The sequence below is a fragment of the Silurus meridionalis genome, chromosome 18, assembly GCF_014805685.1.
Source record: "Silurus meridionalis isolate SWU-2019-XX chromosome 18, ASM1480568v1, whole genome shotgun sequence".
Lineage (NCBI taxonomy): Eukaryota > Metazoa > Chordata > Actinopteri > Siluriformes > Siluridae > Silurus > Silurus meridionalis.
In genome coordinates this window covers 12,747,719-12,771,219 of record NC_060901.1, presented here as the reverse complement: position 1 = coordinate 12,771,219, position 23,501 = coordinate 12,747,719, and the positions used below count along the sequence as shown (strand labels likewise).

Sequence of the window (23,501 nt, the reverse complement as noted above, 5' to 3'; positions counted from 1 at the left end):
CAATGTGCATGCAATGTTATATTTTAATCCTGTGATCACTGGAAGTGCAGTGCAGTTTTTCAGAGGTATGTGAGGCCGACATAAGAGAACAAGCACTTTCAATTATTTAGGTGTGGGAAGTGTGCTGAACCTGGGAGACACCCACATTATCTACAGCTCCATCAAAGTCTAACAAAGAAACATGAGCCATGAAAGCAGGAAGGATCTCTATGCAGAGCATGTGAATGCTGTAGATGCTTTGAGTGGAAATGCTCTCATGAGAGACAGGTGGTGTGCGAGACATGAAACTATTCAGCATTTTATTTTGATTAGTTGTATGGTACAAAAATAAAACTTTCTGAATTTAGTTACTAACGTTGATTTTAAAAAAGCGAACAAAGAAACTTGAATTGTCAGGAAATTTATGAAGTAAAAATCCTTTTTTTTGGATTGGTGTGTGACAGATGAGGGGGAAATAAACTTCGAGTGCCACCTACTGTTCGGTCTGAAGAATTAATTTTCTTTGCCTTAATTTGTTTACTAATCCCTCAGCTAAAAAATAAAAAATGGTCGTCTGAAATTCATCAAAAATTAACGTTAAATGTTATATAAATTAAAGATTATGAGAAGGTTATTTCCTAGAGGCCAGTAAATTATACACATGCTTTTAAGAACTTTTTCCCGCTCTTATTGAAGCAATTACAAGCAAGCATGACTAGTATGCTTTTTAAATAAACATTACACGTTTATTCTCCATGTAACCTTATTATAATCTCTAATAATAAATAATAAATAATAATAAATAATAATAAATAATAAAACTTTTCTAGATTTTGTGCAGATGTGCAGCTAAGGACGGTTTCTCATCAACGCCTTGGGTGGTTCCATGAAATTCCGGAGTAAGAACGGGAGCATTGAGGATGGAATTGGACTGTAGTTAATGTCAACAGACTGCTACATTGACTCAGGACTACAGTTCGCTTCTGATCATCATCACTGTACCCCGCAACATTGCATATCTGCTATAAATGGACATTTGGTGCAACCCAGATGAGGATGGGTTCTCTCTTTAGTCTGGTTCCTCTCAAGGTTTCTTTCTTATGCCACTCGGGGAGTTTTTCCTTGCCACAGTCACCACCGGCTTGCTCATCAGGGACAAACTTACTTATAAAGAACATATTCACTTTTTATCACCACATTATCTGTGTAAAGCTGCTTTGAGACAATGTTCATTGTTAAAAGCGCAATACAAATAAAAGTGAATTGAATTAAATTGAATTGAATTTTGGAGTGCCCTTGGGGAGATGTTTGCTCATTCAACCACAAGGGTGTTAATAAAGTCATGTAGTATGAGGAGGCATGGGGTGCAGTCAGTGTTTTAATTCACCAAAAGTTGTTAAATAGAGATGAGATAAGAGCTCCATAACAGGATGTTTAGGATCATCCACACCAAAGAAGACCTAAATGGAGCTGGTGCTATGCACAGGGGCAGTGAGATGTTGACAGGTTAGTTCCTCATAATTCAAATAAAGGGATATTTTTTCTTATCACCTCCAAAGACATCCTTTACAATTGCGTGCCTGTAGCAGTTTGTTGAAGGAACATATATGTAATCCTTTTGCTCTTATAGTGTATAAAGGGCCCATTTGTAACATTTCTAAAGTTACCAAAAAGTGTAATCATGCTGTGTGTACGAGCAGTAGACAGTTATTTTGAAAATATTTTTCCCAGGTTGTTCTGATATTATATTATATTATATTTTGGTTCCTTAATCAGATAATCTAAAAACTACTAAAGCAGCTTTAGAGAAAGCAAAAAGATGAACTACCTGGTAGTAGAAATATTTGAATATCTATATAGAATTGATTTAGAATTGAGAGGAATTTATTCACTTCTGAAAAATTTGCCTCTAAAGAAAGAGTTTCCCGGTTTAGCAGGTCTTATTGGTAGGCCATCCTTGCTTGCTGGGTAAAAAGCGTTTTCCTTTTAATTGTCACTCATAATTCTACATTGTAGACAAACCCTTTTAAAAAAGAAAAACCCACAACAATAATATAATTAGAAAATCTTAATAAAAAACTTATTCTAATAATTAAAATGAAATCACTCATCAGGGGGTCGAAGCTCAGACTGTATTTTTGGTAGCTTTATCAACTAGGCTGGTAAATATACAATATTTTGTATTTTTTTAAAATCCTTAATTCTATTCTTTTTTTATGCCTAAATGCCTAAAAAGCATTTCACTTCATGCTGTACTTTGTATAAATGTGTATGTGACAAATAAAATTTGATTTGATTTGATTTGACACTGTACACAGCTGGATGAGATTTTCAAAAACAATTATATTCAATTGTACAACTTCTAGCCATTTCATTTCAATTCATGAATAGATCTACTGTTGCTTTCTTCTATGTGTCTAGAATCTTCACATAATGCCAGGCTAAAGGCTCATTCCCTAGAGTTCTCCTTCAAAGGAGCATTGTGGATTCTTTCTTGTGCACTGTTATATATATATATATATATATATATATATATATATATATATATATATATATATAAAATTTTGACTTATGAGATTTCTGTTAGTTGCCTCAAGGGCTTTTTCTGCTGTCTGCTTGTTGTTGTATGGTGGTATGTCTGCAATTCCCTAAATGCCATTTCACCAGAAGGATTCTGTAGGGCAGAGGCTGATTGTGAAGAAACAGCTCAGAAGTGTTTCGGGTAAAGGTCACAAAAAGTAATATTATGGTCCTTGGAGTTACACATAACTATTTCCAGCAATAGAGTTGCAAACCTGTGCACAAGCTCATGTTAGATAATGTGGTTGATGTTTCTGTAAAGAAAATATCTGGTTGGATATCATATCTTAACATCATATGTCTTCTATACACAAAAGAGTTTTTGGTCTTAATTTCAAATGTTGTATTACATAAGCATGTGCCACCTAGGGGTGGAGTATAGGGGGTTAATGGGGGCTTAGTGGTTTGTGCATACGCCTCACATCTCTAGGGTTGGGAGAGTTCGGGCTCTGCTTTGTACAAGGTCTCTATTTAAAAAGGTTTCAGGAAATGTCCCCCATATTTGTCAGGGTACTCTGGATTTCTCCCTGGTCCAAAGACATGCATTGCAGGCACTTTTAAATAGTCCTTAGTGGTCGATTGTAATGTGTTCTTGTGTTTTGTGCTCTAAGTTGTCTATGCTATGCTAGAATAGATAGAATAAAAACTTTTTTATTCTATTTCCATTTTATCGACTTTCAGCTACAGTTTTTTTTTACACATCAATAAATGAATAAAGCTCCCACTTATTCTGTTACATTTTCCTGATACACTGATCAGGTACAACATTTTGATCACCTGCCTAGTATCGTGTTGGTCCTCTGTTTGCTGCCAAAACAAACTTGACCCATTAACAACATTAACTTCTTCAGCAATTTGAGCTACAGGAGCTCTTTATCTTTAGATCGGAACTCATGTACCAGCTTTCGCTCTCCATATGCATTATTGAGCCATTATTAACCATGAGCATGCCGCTGGTTTACCCCTGTTCCTTCCTTGGACCACTTTTGATAGACACTGACCACTGCAGACCGGGAAACACCCCACAAGAGCTTCAGTTGTGAAGATTTCGGATCTAGCCATCACAATTTGGCCCTTGTCAAAATCGCTCAAATCCTTACACTTGCCCATTTTTCCTGCTTCTAACACATCAACTTTGAGGAACTTTGCTGCCTTATACATCCCACCCACTAACAGGTGCCATGATGAAGGAATAATCAGTCGGTCGGTGTATAAGCAATTAAATTAATGATTCAATCATGTAATATGTATCATAGTGATACACCACGCACCACGTGATTTCCCTAACCCGCAAAAAAAACACGTGGAAAAAATGGTCTTGCGTGGAAGTGGTCCTTGATGCAAATATATGGGGGTTGATATAGGGCAATGTAGGATGAGTGGGAGTGAAAATGGAGCGCGGCGCTTCCTCTTTAAGACACCAGCGTGAGCGTGAGTGTGAGTGTGATGTCACGTCCTGCTCCGGCACGAGCGCTGGTTTAATCAACAGGAGGCGGACGCGCGCGCGTTCTCGGATCAAACGCACTTTTCAAGCGCTGCTTCTACTGCGATGCTGAAGCTCGAATAGCGGCCTGACAGCGACCTGCCCCCGGGGGGATTACTGACATTTATTTCCCATTTCCAGCAAGTGCACAAGGACGTTTTTTTCCCCGACGCAGACCTCCGCGTTAATGAAACTTCGCTCCGATTCCAGATCTGGGTAAGAGATTTCCTCTGAATCCCCCTTATAAAGTCATGGATTTTTACAATATTTTATTACTCACTATCACATACTTAATAAATAAAATTATGTTCTAGATGCCTCCATAGAATAGTATAATACAGGCTGCGTGTTTCACTTTGCCCAAATAATTGTGTGATAACAATAATATCACTCTCAAGGTTACATGGTTCATCCTCAGTATCATGTAGTTACAAAGTAAACATGTTAGAAAACAAAAAAACAAATAACAAATACAAAATGGTAAATTTCAATTGATTGTATATCCACTTGATGTATTATATATAATGTATAATAATATCCAATTTGACCCTGATACTAAAATCACAGATGCATTATGGTTATTGTGACTTATTATGGTTATTATAAATATTTCCTTTTATTGGATAATAGATTATATGTGAGGATTCATACTGGGATTTGGTCTGCTTTCACCTCCAGTAATTCCTGGATGTTTAGAGACTTCCTTCAGTTCATTTTGATGATTAGTTCATTTTGTGGTTTAAATACATACAATACTGCATGGAGGATGTGTGTAGGAATCGGAGCTGCACGTTAATATCAGCTGAAGTGGTAAATGAATAATAAACGTTTTTCGATATTAATAGTGCATTAGTAGAACATGAATACATAATCGGGCATTAGGGACACATCAAGACACTTTTTTCCCCCCACTGGGATCAAGTACCGATGAGGACAGATTTAGAATAGTATAATACAGGCTGCATGTTTCACTTTGCCCAAATAATTGTGTGATAACAATAATATCACTCTCAAGGTTACATGGTTCATCCTCAGTATCATGTAGTTACAAAGTAAACATGTTAGGAAACAAAAAAAACTAATACAAAATGGTAAATCTCAATTGATAATTGTATGTCTTGATGTATTATATATAATGTGTAATAATATACAATTTGACCCTGATACTAAAATCACAGCTGCATTATGGGTATTGTTACTTATTATGGTTATTATAAGTACAGTATTTCCTTTTATTGGATAATAGATTATATGTGAGGATTCATACTGCGATTCGGTCTGCTTTCACCTCCATTAATTCCTGGAGGTTTAAAAACTCCCTCCAGTTCATTTTGAATGATTTCTAAATATTTTCTAATCATCCTGATTCTGTTTTCATTTGTGGTTTCAATACCTACAATACTGCATGGAGGATGTGTGTAGGAATCGGAGCTGCATGTTAATATCAGCTGAAGTAGTAAATGAATAATAAATGTTTTGCGATATTAATAGTGCATTAGTAGAACATGAATACATAATCGGGCATTAGGGACACATCAAGACACTTTTTTTCCCCACTGGGATCAAGTACCGATGAGGACAGATTTAGAATAGTATAATACAGGCTGCATGTTTCACTTTGCCCAAATAATTGTGTGATAACAATAATATCACTCTCAAGGTTACATGGTTCATCCTCAGTATCATGTAGTTACAAAGTAAACATGTTAGGAAACAAAAAAAACTAATACAAAATGGTAAATCTCAATTGATAATTGTATGTCTTGATGTACAATATATATAATGTGTAATAATATACAATTTGACCCTGATACTAAAATCACAGATGCATTATGGGTATTGTTACTTATTATGGTTATTATAAGTACAGTATTTCCTTTTATTGGATAATAGATTATATGTGAGGATTCATACTGCGATTCGGTCTGCTTTCACCTCCATTAATTCCTGGAGGTTTAAAAACTCCCTCCAGTTCATTTTGAATGATTTCTAAATATTTTCTAATCATCCTGATTCTGTTTTCATTTGTGGTTTCAATACCTACAATACTGCATGGAGGATGTGTGTAGGAATCGGAGCTGCATGTTAATATCAGCTGAAGTAGTAAATGAATAATAAATGTTTTGCGATATTAATAGTGCATTAGTAGAACATGAATACATAATCGGGCATTAGGGACACATCAAGGCACTTTTTTCCCCCACTGGGATCAAGTACTGAATGAGACCAGATTAAGTTTTGTTACTACTAGAAGTGAAGCCGAGAGCCGGTATAGTCCGCTCTGATCTACTCTGGTCTAGGACTTGGTTTGTTATGAACCATTTTACACATCCAGTATATTTTCCAGCCTATTTGTTCACTCTTTTTTACTTGGTAAAGAGGCATGTTATTTGCTTTATGATTTATTTATTTTTCTTAATTTATAGTGTTTTTATTGCTGGGTAGAGGTACTAACATGTTCAGAAGCTCTGTCACCCCCATTAGTTCTTTCTCTTCTTTTTAAAACAATTCTTTTATTGTGTTATTATTAACAAATCATGTCATCATTAGTTGTTTATTTGTGTCCTACTTTAAAAAAAAATTACCAAATGAAATGTAACTCAGGATATTAATTCAAATGAATCAGCAGTTGAACCTTATTTACAGTTACAAGCTTTGGGTAAAGATAAAAATATATGTCAGCACTAATCAATGTAAGGACTTTATTTACAACAGCCTCAATAAATGTCAAATTAAACATTTATTTTTATTTATACAGTATATTGGTGAAATGAGATGAAGGGAACTTCGTAGCAAATCCAGACTGCTTCGTGAATAATATGAGAGATGGAAAATGGTAACAGGATCTGTTGATTAATAGAACAGAGTCAACAGTGTGCTCTTCATAAATTCATTTCCCGATCAGAACGAAAAAATAATCCACGACAAGGTTAAGTATTCTAATCTTAGAACAGTTACCACTGACCTGAACAACGTCATATTTTTTATCTCTTTATACTGTAGATACATTCATGTTGTTCCAGCTCCAGGAGACACTATCACTTATCGCCTGCATTGTTATAAACAGTCGCTCTTTCACCAGCTCCTTTTTCCTTCTCTCAATCACTTAAGGTTAATAAAATAGAAAAAAAAATAGTCTGTCCTGAAGACTTTCTCTCTAGCTCTGATGCTACAGACTACATCAATGAATGTTGAATAAACCATCTCCTAATGAAATCCACAAGTCCTGTGAATTTGGTTTCTATAGAAACATAATGTATAGGATTGAGAGTATGATTTGTATAAGCTTTGGTAGGCTTCTGCATTTGTTCATGTATAAACTGTGGGCTTGGAGCATGTGTGTATAAAATGACCAGAAAAAGGAAGGTAAAATAAACAATCTTTTTTTTTTTGTACCACTGCAGTCTGGCAGTGATGGCTGTCTGGTGGCATCTTTTTTTTTTCTTTTTAGAAGTCTTTTTTTGCAAAGCTTGGCCCGTGTGTTCTTGTGCATTGCCAGGCCCAATTTACATAAATTATTGCCAAACTGAAGCCTGTAATGTGAAAATGGGGCCACAAACACAATGAGTGCGCAGTACCACCTGATTAGATCATGAATGGGGGAAATGTTCTCCTAGTCATTGAGGCACTGAGGCATGCAGTGTGTGACCTGATAGCCGAGCCATTAGACCAAGTGTATTCTAACTCTGTGTACACTGCTCTCAACGAGAAGACCTCGCTGAGAGCCGGTAAGCATCGTGACCTCTATGAGCTTGAGATCTGGTGAGCAGCAGGAGTTGGAACATTTAGTCTTTAATTCTGTTCAAACATTCTCCTCTCTCTTTCACAGGAAGTTGTGCTGGCAGCGAAATGTAATTATTACCTTTCACAGTAATGGACTGTTGAGTGCTCTTACTCTCATCTGTGTGTAAACTCACTTCAATGAGAGGTTCTCTGGAAAGGAGCAGCAGCACCTGAAGAACATCTTTGCATGCAGTTCTGTTAAATACCAACTAGGGGTTTTCACAGCTCGGCTGAGACCCGCAGAGATTCATGTTTAATTCATGATGAATGAAGGGTCGCATTTAGTTTAGTGTGGATTGTAAAGCACTGAACAGTATGAATTGTTTTGGTTGTACAGTAAATGGTTGTACCTAGCAACAGTTGTAACAGACCCAATGACAACAACTTACCTTTTAATACAAGATTTATGTATTATTTATTGATTTATCTCATGCGAGACTCCTGTTTGTCCACAAGTGAACACACCTTTTATACGTATTGGTGATTGAATTCATTGTACCAAGTCAGATGAGGTTAGGTTGTAAAAACATCTCTCTTGAGCTGTGCACATGAAAACTGGTTGGGTGGAGGGGCACTGCCTGCTTTTGTGGTAGGCAGATATCAGACCTAACCTACATATAAAGCATTCTGTGGTCTTAAGGAGACTAGACTGCATTGCAACCAGCATAACAACACATGAGAAGGTGCAACATAAACACAAAATGAAATGAAAACGACACTGCACACCAGTTCTCAAAGCTCAGGATAAACCTAAACATAACCAGCTAATTGTGGGACCTTTCCCTGGTGTGCCCTTTATGCTCTCTTTCTCTTATGAGTTGCTCAGTAGCTCCTGGTTCCATAACCTCAATTGACTGTATAAGACTGTAAAAAGGACATTACTCATGATCTTACATTCTGGTGCTCATGTTAGTTCTCACTCTCTGGTGTTTTGTACTCTTTTAAAGACAATAATGACACTTATGATGTCACCCAAATGGGGATGGTCTGGTTCCTCTCAAGGTTTCTTCCCCATAACGTCTAAGGGAATTTTTTTCTTGCCACATTCACCATGGCTGCTCATCAGGGATAAATACACATCGTTCAACTTAACTCTTAAATTCTGTAAAACTGCTTTGAGACAATGTCCATTGTGAATAGAAATATACTTAAATAATATTACTAAACCCTACACTGTATCATTTGGAATTTTGTATAAAGACTAATCCAATTTAATTAAATTTAGACCAAGATCAAGAGTATGATTGTCAAGATCGAGGCCTAGTTGACTGGGACTGGGAATTGAAAGACTGGTTCACTGGTTCCTGGTAACCCAGGTTTATAGCAGAATCCTATATTTGGCTTCCTGTCAGTTGTGTACTTATTTTTGCAGGTGTAAGGGATTGAAATAAATATGCCAAAATGAGAAAGTGCACCGAATTACAGTAGCCACACTAAAATGTATTTCCTGTGTGTAGCCACACCAGTACTTATGTGCATTTGTGTTTTGCTTTCTCCTGTTTAACTGTGTGTGACTGTGTCTGATGAGTCACTGATTGATCCTGTCTCTCACTCTTGCTTTCATTGCTCACCAACACATGCAAATAGCGTAGATATGGCAGGGGAATTCGATCACCTTTTAGGGCTGCAATATTAATAATAATAATAATAATAATAATAAGTGTAAAACAAAGTTTTGAACCTGAGCATAGAGTTTCTAAAGTGTTTTATGGCCAGACGTAAACAAATTGTTCTAACCTTGCTGATTTTATAACTTGGATTATGAATACCTCAGAATCAGAAGGATGCACTATATCCATATTTGGACGTCAACTAAAGAAGCAGATAGTGGTGAAATGAATCATTTTGGTGGATATGGTGGAAACATTTAGCTTTGTCAAATGCGTAACAGTGAAATACTAACCCACATGTCCAAGAAGCTGTGCCATGTTTAACCAGCACTATTTTCCAGAAGAGTATTGCTCATACTCACACACACCATAAATGGGAATTGAAAGATTTTTCACACTGCAGTAAAATGTGACTTTTGGGTGGCGAAGCTCTACATGATATTTTCTTAATTTCACTAGTTGCAAGGTGCAAAATTGAAAGTGCTAATTAGTCATCTTTATTGATCTTTATTCTTTTTGCAGAGTTGGCGTACACCATGTTAAGGTAAAGCCTAAGCTAGCCGTGTTGAACATGTTAAAGAGGCTGGACAAAATAAGGTTTCGAGGCTCGAAGCGTGATGAGTTCCTGGATCTGGCTGAGTCTCCTACCGCCTCGGATAACGAAGGCATCGAGGACATTCTGATGAAGCCTCGGCTTTCCTTGCGAGACACAGAAGAGCTGAGAGAACCAGTAAGTCATACAAAATTCATTCAGTTATTCTAGCTCAATTACGTTAATCTTTATTCAAACCAAGTTAGTGTATCCCCAGTTCAAACTCATTTAGCCTTACCTACTGTAACTTAATTATCCATCACTCAAACCCAATTAAATAAAATCTTTAAGTTTTACTCAATTTTAATTTGGTTAATCCTACTGCAACTCAAGTCCAACAAAGCTGTCAATCAAACCTGGCTAGCATAACCTAAACAAAAGACACCTAGCTTTACATCATTTAAATTTGATAAACCTTAACTACTGTAACTTAACCTCAACTAATCACTCAAACCTGGCCTTAACTCAGAACCCTGTTTCCATTCACAAATTCTTATCTAACTCAAGTTTAGTTTCCTTACCTGATTTTAATCCAGTGTTCCTTTATTATTTAAAAATCTAGAGTTTTTCCAAACATAAAGACAGCTGACACATAGGGAGAACATCAAGTATCTGTTTTGACAGTTTGCTTTTACTTGCTTGTTTTCGTGAATGTGGACGTTATGTCTGTCTGGTTGAATGAGGCTGGCTGTATTACTTAGACACGGCCAAGGTCACGCTCTCACACGGTCTTTGTTACCACTCAGTTTGTATGTCTGAGGTTTATCAAATGGAGTGTTATGTAAAACGTCTTACTTAACAACACCAGGTTACTGGCAGTACGTTGATTTTGTTTCCTCACCAGAAATGTCATTCTTTGAGTCAAAACTGAGTGGTACTGTACATTGGGCATTGCACTTGATGTGTCTAGATTTTAGGCGTAGAGGTGTTTTGTTGTTTGCTGTACTTCCCTGTGCATGGCATGTGCTGTCGGATAAATTGAGCTAATTCAAAGCCCAGGGAGAGATGGCGAGATGGTCTGGTGTTGATAGACATTCAGTCGAGAGTTCGCTTAATGCTTTGCCTTCCTGTTTATTCAGCCGTATTTATGTTGATTTTGTGCTCAAGGACGATCCAAAAGATTAAACACGCCAGCGTGACCAAACCTGGTGTCTCCATCAACGAGCAGAGAAGAACTCACAGCCTCCTCACAGAGTCACACAGTCTCCAAGTGTAAGAGCTCCAGAGCCCAACTCTTACATATAATGACCTAGTCATACTTTATGGATAATAGATGAAGGCTGAAAAGCGATTTATCTTTTGCAATCGTTCTTAGACTTTCTAAGAGATTAAATCCCATATCTGTGTAATGTGATCCACCATATGTGTGTGTGTATGTGTGTGTGTCCGTTTGTGTTCTGCTTATTTTTGAAGCGTTTCCCATGATGAAATATATTAGATTAGTCATCATGTTGTGTAAGCACCATGTGAGCCCAGTTTCTGTTTTTAATTTTCCATGTTGAGGTGACCTTGCACTTTCTCTATTTCTTCAGTTCTCCTTATATCCTTTTTATGTTTTTATTTCTTTTTCAAGAATCTCTTGTGTTACCATATGCTTAGGTTGTTTTTGCCTTATCTGTTCTGTTCTGTTCTGTTCTGTTCTCTCCTCTCCTCTCTTCTCCTCTTCTTTTCTCTTCTCTTCTCTTCTCTTCTCTTCTCTTCTCTTCTCTTCTCTTCTCTTCTCTTCTCTGATAGTTAGTAGACAAGTGGGTGTTTATGTGAAACTTGTCTGTGAAGGAGGAACCACTTTTTTCCTGCTTTATTTCTTCCACTGTTTATTTTTCCCACATAGCCGCCTCCTATCAGACCACATCACAGTTTAAAATAGTTTTTGACCCCTCGGGCTGAAAGGTGTGCTGGTCTAATGCCATCATCTAATGTAGCTATAGAGTTAAAGTGGGAAGAAAAAAAACATTCACACATTATGCAATGTTTTTGGTTGTAACAATATTGTTGCTTAAATGCATGACTTCCAATTTAGATCATAATTAGATCTGCTGACATGAGCAAATGTGAGCAAGTAAGATTTCTTCTACACACCTGTTATTTTAGGTTGTAGACTCACTGTATTTTTTTAGCACTACTAAATACACTTATGAAGGGCCCTGACCCTAAGTGGCTCTGCAAAAGCTAAAGATCAGGACATTGTATTCTCTGATTCAACCTGTTTCTCAAAAAGAAAGAGCAAGTATCTTATCACAGTGTTGCTACAGAAAATCACTGGCTTCTAAAGCCACTACATTTCACATCGCTTTAAAAAAAGAGAATTAAATGGAACATCATCTAGACCCAATCCCACAGCGTTGCTGTGGTCACTTATTAATTTCTCTCGTCTAGCAGCTGGTGGAGGTCTGACAATCATTTCTAGAGTTATTTATAGCGTAGTGGGTGGCATTGCATTTCATTCAATTTCACTTGTGACTTAACTTGGAATCGTTTCTCTGTTTTCGTAGGGTCAAGCAAAACAAAAACTCAATGTACTTATTCAATGTAAATGCTAAAATATGGGGAATGTTCGGATCATTTAAAACCTTGAGTCATTAAATATCAAACAAATATTTTTTTATATTTTATTTTATTGTTATCTGCTTGTAAAGCTAATATATATATATATATATATATATATATATATATATATATATATATATATATATATATATATATGTACAAGACGTAAAGCAAGAGTCGATAGGACGGGCCAATATGCATATCATTTGAATGCACGCTCTCCAATTCCAGTAAGTTCCACGTTTAACAATAGCCTTCTTATCATCGTTCACCTCAGATAGCAGGGCTGGGGCTCAGAGCGTTTAATATTTTTTTTTAACTCAGTATAGTAGTTTGAGGCTTTGGTCAGTGTCTACCTGAGAAAAAAAACTTTATTAGTATGCATATGTCCTCTCCTGTCCTGTCCTGTCCACAAAAGTGCTTTGAGTCTCTGTCAGTGAATAAATAAACACTGGTTTGCTAAATTATATATATATATGTATGTATATATGTTTTGTTAAATAAACGAAGCAAACCGTGAAAAGTGCTAGTTTAAGTGTTTCAGGAAGAGGTAGGTCTTCACCGGTCGCTTGAAGATAGCCAGTGACTCCTCTGTTTAGACATCTAGGGGAAGTTCTTTCCAGCACCTTAGTGCCAGAACAGAAAAGAAGCTTGATGTATACTTTTACCCTGAGAGAAGATGGGACCAGTCAAGCATGGCTAGAGGATCTCAGGCAGCATGAGGCAGTGCGAGGAGTGATGAGGTCTCTTAGGTAAGAAGCTGCTGGTCCATTTTTGGTTTTGTAGGCAAGCATCAGTGTTTGAATTTAATGCATGCAGCTTGAAGCCAGTGAAGGAAGCACAGCAGTGATGTGGTGTGGAATAACTTGGGTAGGTTAAACACAATTTGCACAGCTGAGTTTTGAATAATTTCCTATGGACAAATAGCGTTCAGAGGTAGACCTGCCAGCGGAGAGTTGCAGTAGTCCATGCTGATGTTGTAGAGAAGGAACCGACAAGCACGTGCCACATTAGCAACATGTGAGGAAAAGGAGAGTTGATTGACCCCAAGGTTGTGGCTGATTGTGAGAGCAGAGAGTTGTGAAGAGTTATTCTGAGATCCTGACCTGGAGATGAATCACCTGGGATGTCCAGCAGTTCAGTTTTGTGGGGTTGAGTTTTTTGGGGTTGAGATTAGGGAGAGAAGAAGAAGATAAGTTGAGTATCATTATCATAGCGGTGGTAAGAAACCCATGTGAATATATGACTTCACCAAGAGAGTAAGTATAGAGGAAGAAAAAGGAAGGACCTGTTCTAAATCTTGTGGGACACCTGCAAGGGGCAGATGTAGATCCCCTCCATGTTACCTGGTAAGAGCGACCTTCCAGGAAGCTCCTGAGGGTTGAATAGAGAGTCTTGTGGTTGACCGTGTCGAATGCTGCTGAAAGGATGAGGACAGACGACAGCTTGGCTGATCTAGCAGCATGTAGTTTTTAGTGACAGTCAAAAGGGCCATTTCCTCCCTTGTTTGTGGGAGGACAGCTCTTAAATGTCAAGGAGAAGAAATTCAGAAGAGTCAGAAGGCAAGATGACTAAAGTTTGTCAGATGGGAGGTCGAAGTCACCATGAACTGTCAGAGGGGTGCTGTCAGAAGGGAAAGTACTAAGGAGTTCTAGAAAGTCTTTAAGGGTACCAGGAGGGCAGGTGATGACAATGATAAAGAGGTTGATTGGTGTGTATTCTGAAACTGCATGAAATTCAAAAGAAGTGATGGTTAGAGGAGACAAAGGGAGAGGTTTGAATCTTTGTGAAAACAGAAAACCTGACCCCCACCTCTGCCTTTTCCTTTTGGTAAATGTAAGAGCAGCATAGGCAGAAGATAGAGCAGCTGGTGTAGCAGTGTATCTAGGTTTCAGTGAGTGCCAAAAAGTTAAAGGCATTGTGGGAAGTTAAAGCTGTGATAAAGTCAGCTTTCCTTACAGCAGACTGGCAAGTCCAGAGTCCACCTACCACCTCTGTTTGAGATTGAGACAGCAGAGGACGGTAGATTAGGTTACTGTCAATGTGACCTTTGTTCTGTGGATGAGAGCGTCTGTGTCTGTAAGAGGTGACTACAGAAATGGGTTTAAGACATGTGTCTGGTCTGCCAACCTGAGATCAATATATGATTTTAATAACACAAGAGAACAAGATCAGTACTAATATAGACACTTGCTATTTAAATGTTACTGACCTTGGCATGGTTAACTTAGGGTTAACGAAGGACCTTCAATATAAATTAGCAAGCCCCGCTGACAATCCACACTTTAATTGAGACTGAATCCACCCTTAAATAATCCTGACAGAACTAATAAGCACAGGCCAGCTCAATAGAATCAACAATGCTATAACAATGCTACTATATAACAATGCAAATAACACATTAAAGCATGGCAAAATAATTAACAAAGGAAAATATTTATAAATATATATTATATATTTTTAGTACTGCTGGAGTCAGAATGTGCAATAAAATGTCAGTAATACAAAAAAGCAAACAGTTTAATGGTAAAAAGAGTTCTATTATATATATCTGCTACTAGATAGATAGATTTATCTTATTCATACATGGGATTTAAGCTCATGATCTTCGGATTTAAAGTCCAATGCCTTAACCACTAAACAACCACGTCCCCAGGTAAAGCTGGATTTTTTTTGTTTTGACAAAAAAAGTTTTCCATTTTTCCATGAAGAGTTTTAAAGAGGTGCTTTGGACATTGCATAACTTTAAATATGACTACAAACTGATAAAATATCCAAAGTTTTGTTCTTTAAAAGAAACTGATTGTGAATAAAACACCAGAGGTATGGATTCATATTTTATAAGAGCTGTGCAGACTGATAGTATTTCCACTTGTAACATGAATAAGATCTGTGTTAATACACGTGTTCTAATACACCATTGTTTCTATAGTAATAACTCATTAACAGAGGACTTGCGTTTTATTCTTTCATCTTTAACTGTCAGTTTGTACTTTTTTTTTGGTTACGTCTGTTGACTAATGGAGATAAGAATCAGAAGATGAACGAGTCTCTGGGTGTGTGTGTGTGTGTGTGTGTGTGTGTGTGTGTGTGTGTGTGTGTGTGTGTGTGTGTGTGTGTGTAAATATGGGCATATGTGTGTAAAATCTGTGTTTAAACACCCAGACTCTGGGTCTCAGACTGTTTTCCTCTAAGTCTTTCACATATATTGCAGGTGGGCATGCAGGCACCAGCCTGGCACTGGATTTTCCCAGAATGACAGCGTGTGTGTAGGGGTGTGTTGGTGTATTTCTGGCAAAGATGTGACAGGCTCATGAGACATTTCCTAAGCAGCAGCATCTCACAGTAAAGACACCAGCCAAGGAGAGCAATGACTCAGAGCACAACCTTGCTCTTTCTCTTTCTTTTTCTCTTACTCTTTCTCTTTCTCTTTCTCTTCCTCTCTCTCTCTCTCTCTCTCTCTCTCTCTCTCTCTCTCTCTCTCTCTCTCTCTCTCTCTCTCTCGCTCTTTCCTTTCTCTCCCTCTAGCACACAAAAGAAAAATTAAGGAGCAGCTGCTGTAGTTTGTATTGTGTGTAATGCAGCAAAGTTCCTATTTCTCTGTGTAGTGTTCTCTACAATACATTACATACAACACCTTAACCCTCCCTCTCTATCACTATAGTGTTCACTACATTACTGTAACACCCTCCCTCTCTATCAATATAGTGTTCACTACATTACTGTAACACCCTCCCTCTCTATCAATATAGTGTTCACTACATTACTGTAACACCCTCCCTCTCTATCACTATAGTGTTCAGTACATTACTGTAACACCCTCTCTCTCTATCACCATAGTGTTCACTACATTACTGTAACACCCTCCCTCTCTATCACTATAGTGTTCAGTACATTACTGTAACACCCTCTCTCTCTCTATCACTATAGTGTTCAGTACATTACTGTAACACCCTCCCTCTCTATCACTATAGTGTTCAGTACATTACTGTAACACCCTCTCTCTCTATCACTATAGTGTTTAGTACATTACTGTAACACCCTCTCTCTCTATCACTATAGTGTTCAGTACATTACTGTAACACTCTCCCTCTCTATCACTATAGTGTTCAGTACATTACTGTAACACCCTCTCTCTCTATAACTATAGTGTTCAGTACATTACTGTAACACCCTCCCTCTCTATTACCATAGTGTTCAGTACATTACTGTAACACCCTCCCTCTCTATCACCATAGTGTTCAGTACATTACTGTAACACCCTCTCTCTATAACTATAGTGTTCAGTACATTACTGTAACACCCTCCCTCTCTATTACCATAGTGTTCAGTACATTACTGTAACACCCTCCCTCTCTATCACCATAGTGTTCAGTACATTACTGTAACACCCTCCCTCTCTATTACCATAGTGTTCAGTACATTACTGTAACAACCTCTCTCTCTATAACTATAGTGTTCAGTACATTACTGTAACACCCTCCCTCTCTATTACCATAGTGTTCAGTACATTACTGTAACACCCTCCCTCTCTATTACCATAGTGTTCAGTACATTACTGTAACACCCTCTTTCTCTATTACCATAGTGTACAGTACATTACTGTAACACCCCTTCCTCTCTATCACCATAGTGTTCAGTACATTACTGTAACACCCTCTCTATCACTATAGTGTTCAGTACATTACTGTAACACCCTCTCTATCTATCACTATAGTGTTCACTACATTACTGTAACACCCTCCCTCTCTATTACCATAGTGTTCAGTACATTACTGTAACACCCTCCCTCTCTATCACCATAGTGTTCAGTACATTACTGTAACACCCTCTCTCTCTATAACTATAGTGTTCAGTACATTACTGTAACACCCTCCCTCTCTATCACTATAGTGTTCAGTACATTACTGTAACACCCTCCCTCTCTATAACTATAGTGTTCAGTACATTACTGTAACACCCTCCCTCTCTATCACCATAGTGTTCAGTACATTACTGTAACACCCTCCCTCTCTATCACCATAGTGTTCAGTACATAATTGTAACACCCTCCCTCTCTATCACTATAGTGTTCAGTACATTACTGTAACACCCTCTCTCTCTATCACTAGAGTGTTCAGTACATTACTGTAACACCCTCTCTCTCTATCACTATAGTGTTCAGTACATTACTGTAACACCCTCCTTCTCTATCACCATAGTGTTCAGTACATTACTGTAACACCCTCCCTCTCTATCACTATAGTGTTCAGTACATTACTGTAACACCCTCCCTCTCTATAACTATAGTGTTCAGTACATTACTGTAACACCCTCCTTCTCTATCACCATAGTGTTCAGTACATTACTGTAACACCCTCCCTCTCTATCACTGTAGTGTTCAGTACATTACTGTAACACCCTCCCTCTCTATCACTATAGTGTTCAGTACATTACTGTAACACCCTCCCTCTCTATCACCATAGTATTCAGTATTTGAAACTTTCCAGTGTTTGTCACTCACTTACTCACACACACACACACACACACACACACACACACACACACACACACACATACACACACACACAGTCTCTATTCTCTGTCAGTTTTTTCCTTATTTGTTTACACCTTAGTTTGCAGTGGGTTTTCCCTGCTTTGTATAATTGGTGTGTGTGTGTGTGTGTGTGTGTGTGTGTGTGTACGTGTGTGTGTGTGTGTGTGTACGTGTGTGTGTGTGTGTGTACGTGTGTGTGTGTGTGTGTGTGTGTGTGTGTGTGTGTGCGTGCGCGTTTGGATCGAGACCTGCCGCAGTGTGCATATATAAAGCAGCCTATTGCAAGGACAGGGTGCTGCATTGTGTGTGTGCGCGCGCGCGTGTGTGTGTTTGTGTGAGACACAGCGAGAAGAGCAAGCCTACGCTTTCAGTCGCAGTGGCCTCTTAAAGAGATACCCTTCCTCTCACACCTAAATTTTTCCCCTTGTCTACTTCCTTGCCCCCCCTCCTGCCGCCTCGAAGCACATGGAGTCAGAGCGAGAGTATAGCCTGCTCTCTGAATAGCATAGGAGCTCCGACCCTCTGACACTGCGCTTTGCATTTTCAGGGAACAGCAGGAAGCAGAAAGGCGTGGGATTTCAGTAAGGTGGCTCCCTGTTTACCAGCCGCACGTGCTGTGTGTGTTTTACACACCTTTTGGGTGCTTTGCATTTTCCTCAGCCTGTATGTGTACGTGTGAATGTGGCAACGAGTGATAGACTGTAACCACATGTGTACGTGTGCGTGTGTGTGTTGGACAGGCTGGATCGGGAGCTGTCAACATGGCTGCCATGCAGGACCTGAGGAGCGACTCTGAACGCCTCAATGAGGTCAAAGGTCATCTAGAGATTGCCTTACTGGAGAAGCACTTCCTGCGTGAGTAATGATGGAGAGATGTGACTTTCTGTATGTATGTGTGTAAAACACTAATAGGCTTCAGTTAAGCATCTATCAAGCTGCATGTTCTATGATTCTTATCTTACCACTAATACAACTTGGTCTCGGTTTACTCATTTTGTACATGGACTGCTTTGTGAAGTAGAACATTAGTCTTTTCTTTATTCCACATAACACCAGAGACTGACATGTCTTGTATCTTGTGCATACTGAAACCTGACCATGTGCTCAGGTAGAAAACGCTCTTACTGTATTTAGCAGTACAAAGTACATTTTTGTAGAAATCATAGTGTCATACAGCATTAGAAACCCTTGTCTGTGATGCTAAACAACTCTGGGTGAGTAATGACTCAGGATTCCATTACGAATGATCTACATTAGACTACATTAGTCTCATAGCTCAAGTGCAAAGCAAGTGTGGTTTTTTTTTTTTAAACTAAGAACACACACTTTACACATTTTTACACCGTACTATTATTATTTATCTACTAGTTTGCTGTGCTTTTTCGAACGATTCATTATTGAATTTATTGATCTATTATTGATTCATACTGAGGATATTGTGAGCTTGGTCTTCTTGAGGAAGTCATATGCATGCACATGTATCCTGTATATCCACTGTGGGACGAATAAAGTTTTGTCTTATAAAGATTTATCTTACAAAGGTTTATCTTGTGCCGAATAAAACACAACAGATAATTATGATCTACGGAAATGATCAATAATGGGGTGGTGCGATTAAGCCCAGTGTAGAGCAGAGGTGGAAAAAAGTACACACATACTTTGCTTAAGTGGAAGTACAGATGCTCATGCTTTAAAATACTAAAATAAAAGTTGAATAAAATAAATAAAATAAAATAAAAGTACCTATTATACTTTTTTACTCAAGTGAAAGTGAAAAGGTTTGGGCTATGACATTTATTTAAGTAAAAAGTAGTTATTACTTCTACCTGTTTTAGTGTCACGCTGGTAACTGGACCTCACATCATATTAATATTAGGGCTGTCAATAAATTAAAATATTTAATCGCAACTTAATGACACATTTATATCTGTTCTAAATGTACCATATATTAATACTTCATGTTTTGAATACTCTAACCAACAATGAAATATGGATGCTTTATGCAAATGTATGTTTATTATTAGTGAAACCAAACTCAACATAGAGGATAAAGACAACAATTTCTTGTAAATGTTTTAAAGTAATAATGGTGGTTTAAATTACATAAAAATCAGGACACCAAACGGAACCATTGCTATGTTTTCACACGGACAGTTAATGTGGTAAAAACTGGAGAAACTGCACCTCAAGTCAAGTCAAGAAGCTTTTATAATAATTATACCGATGTATGGTATGGTTTTATGGGATTTATGGTCCGATTACATAATCAAATAATATTTTTAACCGTTTTTGAAAATCTAAGAGGTAGAAAGTACAGATATTTGTGTAAAAATGTAATGAGTAAAAAGTTGCTTAAAAAAGAAAATAGTGAAATAAAGTACTGATACCAAAAAAATCTACTCAAGTACAGTAACAAAGTATTTGTACTTTGTTACTTCCCACCTTTGGTAGGACAAAGTTGACTAAATCTTCCATTAATAGCATGTCCCAATGTATTTCATTCCCCTTATGGCACAGCAGTTTGCCAACAATTGCAATACAGTAAAACCCCGTTGTACAAGCATAATTAGTTCTTGAAAAATTGCTCGTAGGTCCATTTGCTCATACGTTCGAACAGATTTTCCCCATAAGAATTAATGTAAAAGCAATTTAATCCGTTCTAAAACCTCATTCGATTGCTTATTTCTGGACTTAAAAAGTATTTGTAGCCTATTTTAACAAACAAATACACCGCAAAGTACCGTAATGTAAACATCATTTAACCCTAACCCCATGTGGTAGTGGTTGATTACGAGTATGAGACGCACACCACGCGCGTAACCTTTTTGGTTTCAATGGTAATTCTATTTACTTTTGTTTTCACAGCACCATCACTGATTTTCTTGGGAGACTTCTTGAAGATTTCTAGTGAAATAAAAATATAACACAAAAAAAAGTCTCCATTTGCCTGTACTATTAGTTGCTCGTACAACAGGGTTTTACTGTGATTTAATACAGTAAAACCCTGTTGTACGGGCAACTAATAGTACAGGCAAATGGAGACTTTTTTTTGTGTTATATTTTTAGTTCTTTGGTTTTTGGATCAGAAGGGTATGAGTTTAAATCCCCGCACTACCAATGCTGGGCCCTTGAGCAAGGCTCTTAACCCTTAACTGCTGTGTTGTAAATCTCTCTAAGGATAATGATCTGGCAAATGCCATAAATGCAAATGTAGTTCCTGTTATCACTTGAGCTATAGCAGCAATACACTTCATTCAAACTTTATTAGTCTTTACCTCAGTAGCCTTGTGTTAACAAGATAAGAAAAATCCCAAACCAGAAATCCCAAAGTCATCCATTGTCCTGATCACGCTTCTGTCCTGACATCTGAGACACCGTCCAAGAATGCTACGTATGGTTAAACAAAATTTCAGAATTAAATGTAAAAAAATTTTGTATGTTATGAATAATGTAATATACTAAAAAGAGTGAATAAAAATTTAATAATCACACTAATAAAATTGTAGCTAAGGCTACTATCTGCACACAACAATCAGCAAATTAGACAAGCTGGATAATAAAAGCTTCTAATTGATTATTATTGTGACTATACATCTATTTCTAGTCTAGTGAGTTATTCTGTAGTTATGGTGTGTTATTTATGAGTGTATGTGAAAGGTCGAGATGAAGATAGATTGGTCATCCCATTAGATGATGTCTGTAGGTAAGATTTTGCTTAATTGATTTGTTTCTACACATTTGTATAGGACAGACTTGGATGCAGTCCAACCCTACTGAACACATTTGGGATGAATTGGAACACTGACTGCACCCCAGACCTCCTCACTTACATCAGTACCTGACTTTAATAAGACCCTTGCAGCTGAATGAGAATAAAATCTCCACAAACACACACTAAGATTTTGTAAAACATCTTCCTAAAAGTGGAGTGGAGGATATTGTTACATCAAATGGGGACTAAATGTCAAATTGGATGCATATAACAACAAAAGCAGAAGGGGGAATTCTGTCTATGTCTTCATAGCTGAAAAGAGATATTTTATTTGGTGTATACAACACTATACTAATGACAGGATCTCTCTCTGTCTCTTTCTGAAATACAAAAAAAGAAAGGGGGTTCTATACACATCCTTCTCAATAACTTTAATGTCTGTGACAAGGGAAGCTATATTAAGCATGTGTGTGTATTTGCCTTTATGTCTCCTTTGACCCTCTTAGCGTGGCATTATCAGCACAATAATAGCACTGACCCATTTCATGCTGCAGTACAGCTGACAGGAGGTTACTCCCGTTCAGGAGACGTGTACATGTTTATCTTGGGATTCCCCATTACACACAGACATGCTGACTCCAGCTTTGTCCTCTGCCAGTATACAGTAAAGATTACTACTGAGAGATTGAGAGAGTCAGTAAATATGGTAAAGAGAGGATTCATTGGATAGATGCATTTTTTTCCAAAAGCAAAATATAGGCCAATATTGTCAGTCAAATATGGGATATTTTAGTATTTGTTTATTTCACAGGGTGGCACAGCAGGTACTGTTGCTGTCTCGCAGCTTTGAAACGAATAACTGGTTCAAATTAAAAAGGGATCTCTTTTTTTATATACATATTATTTAAAAACTAGTGATCTTAAAAATTTGAAATTGAATTTAAATAATGAAAACATTTGAATAAAGAATAAATTTAATAAATCTTAAAGTAGAAATAAAAATCCTGTATATGTATATGTAAACTTTTCCACCTGTTTTTGTTTTTCAAGTCCAATACATTTGATACAAGACTAGATACTCAAAATATATTTTCCCTGATATCTGATCCACCATTTTTTGCTGGTATCAGCGCAACACAGATACCTGGTATTGGATCAGTGCCACCTCTAGGATAGGATTTGACTTGCTATTAGAAATGCATGTCATGTTTAACTCATTGCAGTTGCTTCCTCTAGAGAAATAAAAGTTCCACAGTAAACACTAAATGAGATTAAGAAGCAAAAAGCTTTATTGTCAGCAACGGTTAGATTTTTTTTACGTGTGTTTGTAGAGTAAAATAAAATTCCGAGGTTTCTTTTCTGTCAGTGCTGGTCCACCATTTCAAAGAAAGATTTCATAAATCGTTTGGATTATTGACTACACAACACTCTTATACTACGTCTGGAGTCGGGTAGAAAGTGTACTCGCTTGCAGGACTGCAATGAAACTTAATCACAGGCAATAAATGAAATTCTATGCCTTTACATGCTGCTGAGTTTTCTGTATTAATAACACTGCTTTCATGTGCACCGTAAATGTGCACGCTAGAACTGACTAACTGTGAATCATGAAACGTCAGGTAATCTAAGCCAGGTTTGAGGTGTGCAGCTCTTCCCAGTGACCATAGCAAGAGACTGTA

General features: G+C 37.5%; 1 protein-coding gene across 2 annotated transcripts in view; it reads left to right on the top strand.

Annotated features, from left to right (window-relative positions):
• Positions 1–4,014: 4,014 nt before the first annotated feature.
• Positions 4,015–23,501, top strand: part of gramd4a (GRAM domain containing 4a) — a 47,520-nt gene continuing 28,033 nt past the window's right edge. Inside the window, exons 1-3 of one of the 2 annotated variants that reach the window (XM_046873300.1) lie at positions 4,015–4,258; positions 9,958–10,165; positions 18,851–18,965. In XM_046873300.1, the coding sequence (XP_046729256.1) occupies positions 4,230–4,258; positions 9,958–10,165; positions 18,851–18,965 (352 nt within the window). In that variant the 5' untranslated portion in view covers positions 4,015–4,229. The remainder of the gene's footprint in view (positions 4,259–9,957; positions 10,166–18,850; positions 18,966–23,501) is intronic. The other variant, XM_046873301.1, reaches the window with a different exon arrangement.